Source organism: Montipora foliosa, chromosome 1, assembly GCF_036669935.1.
Source record: "Montipora foliosa isolate CH-2021 chromosome 1, ASM3666993v2, whole genome shotgun sequence".
Classification (NCBI taxonomy): Eukaryota; Metazoa; Cnidaria; class Anthozoa; order Scleractinia; family Acroporidae; genus Montipora; species Montipora foliosa.
In genome coordinates this window covers 72573605-72581104 of record NC_090869.1, presented here as the reverse complement: position 1 = coordinate 72581104, position 7500 = coordinate 72573605, and the positions used below count along the sequence as shown (strand labels likewise).

Below are 7500 nucleotides of genomic sequence, written 5' to 3'. Positions count from 1 at the left end.
GAAGCTTCCATACGTATTGTACCTTTGAGTCAACCCTGTCCCCCAGGGAATCTTTCTATTTTTAGAACTAATATATTTTGACGTATGTGACTGAGAACATACGTGAAGTGGCTTACATACATCACATACGTATGTGACGTAATAAATGGCTGACTATTGGTCTCTTATGATTGGCTATTGTGAAAACACCCACTAAAGCCCCCCTTGGAGGTTTTTCTAAAAATAAAAAGATACGGGAAAGGGTTGACTTAGAGTGTTAATATGGAAGATGGAGGCTCCGGGTAATGGGCCCCTGTCGGGCAAAAATAACCTACACACTACTCGCAAAGAGTAGAGCATGAAGTTCCTGGTGTTGCGGCCTGTCCTATGCGATGTATCATGGTAGGGAGGGTAAATTCTCGATGATATAAGCGAAATCAAGCTACTCTAAAATCCGAAGGTTAATTAAAGATATGATGACGATGGCTCGCTTCCCGCCAATGTACCCCGGGTTCGATTCCCAGAATAGGTGTCATGTGTGTGTTGATTGAGTTTGTTGCTGTTTTGTGGCTTTCTTTCTTCCGTCGATGAAGACATCCGTGATCTATATCAGAAAAAAAAGTTATCGTTAATGTTCCTCACGCAGCTTTTTCGTAGGAAGTTAGGCTATATATCGTATACCGAGCTTGGGCTGCCTGTGCCTAAACCACCAGAATATTGTACATGATGGCTCGCTTGCCAAGGTGCAAAATTGTCCCGAAAACGAAAAGATTTGATCAAAAGGTCAGTGAGTTTGAGGTACATACGACGTTTACTAAATTAAAGACATAGTTAATTGTTATCGTACAAGAGTATACGAAAGTCTTCCTGTTTGCAGATCAAAATGGCTCTTCCCCAAAACACTTCCACAAAGCAATTCAATAAGACTCTCGACCCTGTCTCCCGCGCAACCTCAAAGTGGCCAATTAATTGTCCCACCATATATACCGACTGCTAGGATCTAAATTGTGGAAATGGAACATTTTGGCGATTGTACTAGAAGAGACGTTACATGTTACCTCCGGGGAATTAAATAAGAAGAAGAAGAGTCACTTCGAAAAATTTGGCAAAGCATTGGAAGTACAATATTTTTGTATAATTTACTGAAAATTATAATTAAAAAAAAGCTTAAGTAACTCTGTCTTACCTCTTTATTTTTGGCCAGCAATGAAGAGCAAAAATTATGAACCCCTTTGGGAAAGAATGAAAGAATTACACTAGGAATTACTACAGGATCAGGTTGAACGAAGTCTGCAAACAAACCATTTTCAGGAATGTTAAGCGAAACAACACGGATATTGAAACATAATAAACGAAACGACAGAACAGAGCAACAACAACAACTGTTAAGAGCCCCAACTGGCCGGAGGCAAGATAGTCGGCTATTTACAAGTGCAGCTGAGAAGTTGAACCAGGGACTACCATAAACAAATTCTCGGGATCCCCGGATCTCAAGACAAGCGCCCTAACCACTGGGCCGAATCCCGTTCAAGGCTGGATTTTCCGCGCTTCCTTTTATTTGCTCAACTAACTGCTATTATAGAAGGGATCCTCGCACTTAATGGACAATTTAACCCATCGCGCAGAAAGTGTGAACATCATTAAATATAAAAAAAGTGTAATACCAGTGCAAATTACACGTCGAAATTCTGGATTATGATTGGCTAATAAACAATAGGGTTTGGTCACAACGAATCAAATCTTTTGTTTTCAAATCAAGCGAGCGCCCTGGATGGCGCAATTTATTGCGCAATTATTCCCTGATTGCGTGATACGCGTGCATTTCTTCTGCTTAAGTGGATTCCCTAATAATGCACTGCGCATCCTGTTCTGCGCATAACACAGCAGGCATGGCTAAAAGGCCTTATGGTCAATTTTCACGGCTCAGTTCTGTTTTCTTTGTCTCACAAGTCTCAACGGATATTTCTAAACAAAACAAAGTTTGAATTTAACAAGACTGGTAGCCATGTGTGAATATTGGCATATTGAATTCCCGGAGGATTTGGTCAGGGCTCCAACATGGCTGCCGTTTCTTTGTTTAGGGGGTCCAACATGGCGGCCGTGACGTCATGTGAAAACCGAGAATCGAAAGTGGCCAAAAACATTTCAAAATGGCGACCTTTCGTGCGGGAAAGCTCGCTAGAAAAAAGAATGGCCGTTTTCAGAGCACAGCAGTAAAGAGAAAAACAAGAAACTTTTTAGACTGTCGCAAAACAAAAAGGAGAGTGATAGCCTTGATGGTGCTAAAGTGTCATTTTAGTCCGAGAGTGAAAGTGAAACCGCGCTGTCGGGGAGACGTGTTGTTGAAGTCGAGCTTGGTTTGCTTTCTGTTTTCTCCTAAACGGGGTCGGTGACCTATCTTTTGTTTGGCATAATTTTATTCTCTTATTCTTCCTGTTTGTGCTGTGAAAACATTTTCAAAAATTCACGTCAGAAAAAAAAAGTTACAGGGAAAAAAGTATTCGTAGCCATCACTCGTGGACACAAAATTGTCTCCTCGAGATCATGCACCAGAGGAATATTTGTAGTCAGTGCCTTTTCAAGACGTGTGTGCCATAAAACAAACATTAAATTATTCCTTTTGAACAATTCAATACACGTGAATTACGTCAAAGCTGTGCTTCCTAGTTCTGCAAAACGTTGCGTGAACCGATGGAACAAATGTGTCTTTGATATAGGAAGTCGCACTGATTAAATAAGTAACTTGAGCGAGTTATATCTCCCAAACGAGCTCGGTGACCTATTTTTTTTAATTGCACATTTCGAGTCACCATAACGTAGGGAACAATCGAGAAAGGTTTAAAGAAAATCTTGCGACAAGTTCTATTATTAAGGAATCACCTTAACCATCTCGAATTTTTTCATGTCTATTATTAGCAAGTAATCACATGATTTTTCTCGTGCAATTTGGAATAAATAAGCACTTCTAAATTTTTCAAAGTCTACAAATTGCACTCACCGTACGGTCTTGTGCAATTTTGGTCACCTTTGAAAAAATTTATTAGTGCTTATTTATTCCAAAATTGCACTCGAAATCATGTGATAACCTATACATATTCATGATCACCGAGGCGGCAAATTTGAATACGATCCCGATGTGCATAGGCCAGAATAAGAGAAGAAAGGGCCCAAATTGGCCGAGTCGTGCTTGTAAAACTCGCTTCTCTGATTTCCAGAAGTCGTAATCCTAACTTTCACGCGGGGATTTTTAAAGATCAAGGTTCTATCTACACATTTAACTTATACAAGAGAAGTTAAGAAAGCAGGAACCCATGACCCGGAGCCTACAACTCTACTGTGTTCGTGTAACGGCGTTTTCACAGACCGATTTATTTTTAGATTGAATTTCCCGCTAATGAGACCCCCACAGGAGCCCGATGACCAATTACAAGAAATTAAGCTGACGTTATAGGGTCACCGAACCGGAACTACCTTTGTTTTTTTGCCCTAATTCGCGGGAAGGGCTAGTCTAAAAATAAACCTATTTGTGAAAACGCCGTTTCACAGACGCTGTGTGGAAGTTGTACGCTCCAGATGGGCTCCTGAAGAAAGTGTAGACACTGTTCTTTTAAACTTGAAAATTGTGAAAAAATTACCTATTTCAGTATACCCTGCGAGTAGTTGGTTTCTCCTACGCTTCCCGAGAGAGAAACCACTGCGAGCAACCGTTAATTTCTTTGAGTGAGCCGCCCTCCAGCGCTAAGGACGAATAAATTAAATTTGTACCGGTAAAACGAGTTAGTAAACTTGTTTTGGCGTTTGCGCGTGCGTTCAGCTGCGTAACTGCTGTGTTTGGGCGAGCCTGCTGTGTAGAGATTTCCCGCCAAATAAGACGAAGTGATGTCAAATACATCACGTGGGATGTGACGTACTTTGCACATGCTCGATGGAAAATCAAATGGTTGCTCGCAGTGGTTTCTCTCTCGGGAAGCGTAGGAGAAACAAACTGCTTGCAGTGTAATTTCAGTATAAAGACCGTTTTTAAGAACGATTTTCTAAATCTTGTCACGGCCTTCCACATTTTCACGCGCGTAAATGGAAGATGTACCTTTTCTTCAGCAGAATCCGTTTTAATTCTAGGAGTTGGTGAACGAGAACCACTGTTCTTTTCGGTCTCAAAACTACTAATGAAACATACTTTTGAAAAATGGCGCATCTCGAGGGAGAGCTATTTAAGCAATAGAGGACATTTTCCGTGTTTCAATAGCCTCATCTAAACACAAGGGGGAGTTGGGAGAATTCGAGACAGTTATGTAAAACCGAGACGCAGTCCAGGATTTGCAACAGTGTCGAGAATTCTCCCAACTTCCCCGAGTGTTCAAATGAGGCTATGGAAGCACGGAAAAAAGTCCTTTATTGCTTTTATAAAATATTTCTCAAAGATAATTCGACAAATGAAGGTAACAAATGAAGGAATATTTTTGATGGAAACTGATTTTCTTGCTCATATTTCCTACCAGCCAATCAAAACGCGCGTCTGACGACATATAACCAATCAAAATTCGTGTGATGTCACAGCCCTGTTTCCAAACTCTCATCTAAACACAGCTATTGACCAATGAGAGTGCACGCACTATCCTAATTATTTTATAATGTTTTCTGGCCATCGCTGCATAACAATTCTTGTCAATCAAACCAGTGGATCGTGAAATGGTCACGAATAACCGCGAATTTTAAACTGATCGTTAAGTGTCTTCTGGTTCATTCCACGTGCCGACCAAAATAGTGCAATGAAGAAGGAAAAAGAAAATATCAGCGATCGGGAGCTCTTTTCAGAGCTCTTAGAAAACTCGACCCATCCATTATAAGTTCATATGGTTCCTCCGTTTGTTGACAATGATTGCCCGATATTCCACCTTCAACTAAATGTAGAAGCAGTTTGGAGATGGCCCTCTTTTAAACGCCAGCTTGTAACACGACCGAAGAAGTGCGATCTTAGAAACAATAGCATAAACGAACACTTGCGAGGCCTTTGTTTCTTAGCTGCTCCTCCAAAAGTTAATGAGCTGAGCTGTATTTCATCACGGGGGCGCGTACGGGTGTATTCTGTAAGTGTGCGTAATCTCAGACCAATAAGAGTCATTCTGGTCATGTTTCTCCTCTAATTTTGCAGATCTGTAATTTTGACTGTGCCGCAAGTTTATATCCCGAGAATAATAGGCATTCTGCGTGATGCGATTGTCACTTTAAAAATTCTGCTGTCTCCAACGGGATTCGAGCCCATGACTTCTGCGATGCCGGCGCGATGCTGATCTACCAACTGAGCTATGAAGCCACACAGTTGGGAGCAGCTCAATCTGTTGGGACCAGCTGTTCCCGTGACAGCACGTCTTCCCACTGTGTGGCTTCATCGCTCGGTTGGTAGAGTATTGCATCGGCATCGCAGAAGTCATGAGTTCGAATCCCGTTGAATTTTTCAGGTGTCTATAAGAAATAATTTCTTAAATTGTTCAGATAAGTGCGAGGATCACTTCTATCTTTCGTCCATAAATCGCAATTCAAATATACATTTCTTTCATTTATCCGCGATTATCTTCCCAACTTTCATTTCATTCTATTCTTCTAAATATCAAAGAGTCAACACCTAGTATGTAATTATAAGTCATACCTGAGTGGAGTTCAGAATGACATTAACGTACAGAAACGCGGTGTGTACTGGTGTCAAGAGACCAAATAACCACGTGATACCCAACAGGGGCATCAACATCAAGCACGCTCTGATCTCCAATCTGCAACAAAAAATGTGTTTACATAAACTTGCACTGAAGCTTTCCAAAAGACAGAAGTTTAAGATGTTAACTGTCTCACCTGGCTTGTTCGATCTGCTTGTGCGATGTATGTTGCATTGACGCCATGTCCTTTTTCAGAAGCACGACAATTACCGTGTTCGCCTAAAACAATAGAGTAACAATCAACTTAACGAATATTTGTCAAAGGAAAAGACAGGAGATGTAGAAGGCCGAACTCAGTCGAAGGCAACCCAAGGGCTACTTTTACTTACGCGGCAGGGGTGTGCGCCACTCCAATGTCGTTTAAGGTGATGTTACATGAACCAATTTTAAAATTTGTGTCGTGTAACATAACGCAGAGGGTGATTCTTAATGTAACATGTTGTTGCCCGAATTTTGTTGGAGTTAGTGCGTGTAACACTCCCGCCCTTGACTTTTAACGCGACATCATCCCAGAATGCACCACGGAGAAGCGGAATAAGTCACGTCGACAGTCACTTCAACAGTGTCTGCCACATTTCTTGCTCGGGATTTATCGAGCAGAAGTCTGGGCTCAAATATTGCGAGCAAATCATCTCGTGTAATACACCGTTGCCGCAACATTGTTCCGTTAAAAGTTGTCTCGTGGAGGATGGATTAAGAATTGGCGTTAAAAATCGGCTCGTGTAACCTCACCTTTATGTACGACCTACCCCCAGCAATACTGGCATTAACTTTACCGATTACAAAATGGATTGAAAGCTGAGTGAACCTTGGAAGGCAAGGGCTGGGATTCGAACCTGGAACGCTGGGATACGGGATATCCACTACATTACGCATGGCAAAGGACAAATTGAGAAACAATCCAAAGGAGATAGTGGGACGAGCTAAAAGAGAAATCAAACTGACCCTTTTAAAGGCGCTTGGTTCGAGAAGTACCTTGTGTCAAAGAAATGTTTATTTACAATAAAAGATCATAAAGTTATGTTTATTTACAATAACAGATCATAAAGTTATTGTTTGGCATTATATGTTTCGTTTCGCGGGTTTTGTCAGACTGAATGGCTACACCCGAGCGTGCAGAAGTTTAAACAATTAAACTTCCTTCTTGTGAAATATTTGCCAGCAAATTCTTAGTAACGATTACTAAACGAAAAATACTAAACATTTGCTAAAAAAAACATACACGGACGTCGCACAGGTGCATTGCTATCGCTGGTGTCACTCCTTCTGTGCAGTGACTTTTAAGGCTCACCTTCAACCGACAGGCTTTTCGACCGTTTGTTTTTGTTATGGAAATTCAGCTACGAAAATTGTTCCACGGCACGCAATGCCTGTAAGGTGAACGTGGTTCCTTAGCTACCGAACGTTTTGATATAACCTTTTTTCCAAGGAGATAGATAAAAGACACCGGAGTTTTAAATATTAGGGACATTTAGCTTCGCGTTTTCAAAGTCGACCGCAAACTTCAAACCGCGGTTAGCCGTTAGCGGTTTGCCGTTTGCCGTTTGCCGCAGGGACAAAAATAGACTTCAGCATAAGGTTCGGCATTTGGCGGGAAAAAACGCGCCATGTTGGATTATTGTTTTACTTTACAAGTTTTAATTCAACCGAGAAAGCTTCTTCAAGGAGGTGCAAATGATCAGCAAAAATGTGTTCAATCAAGAGTTAAAAAACAAAACATAACTTATTGGTTGAAACGTGAGTTCCTACAGAATTTTAAGGTGAAAAACTCTGTGGTAAATCATTTGCCGCAAAGAAGGGTATCTAGCCG

The 7500-nt window shown here is 41.2% G+C and overlaps 1 protein-coding gene across 1 annotated transcript in view; it reads right to left on the bottom strand.

Moving 5' to 3' along the window:
* The window catches only part of LOC137973691 (latrophilin-like protein LAT-2), a 27331-nt gene that overhangs the window by 260 nt on the left and 19571 nt on the right, over positions 1-7500 (bottom strand). Inside the window, exons 10-13 of the mRNA XM_068820568.1 lie at positions 5827-5909; positions 5627-5747; positions 1166-1209; positions 1-583 (exon numbers count right to left, since the gene is read on the bottom strand). The exon at positions 1-583 is cut by the window's left edge and continues 260 nt beyond it. Of these exons, the coding sequence (XP_068676669.1) occupies positions 445-583; positions 1166-1209; positions 5627-5747; positions 5827-5909 (387 nt within the window). The 3' untranslated portion in view covers positions 1-444. The remainder of the gene's footprint in view (positions 584-1165; positions 1210-5626; positions 5748-5826; positions 5910-7500) is intronic.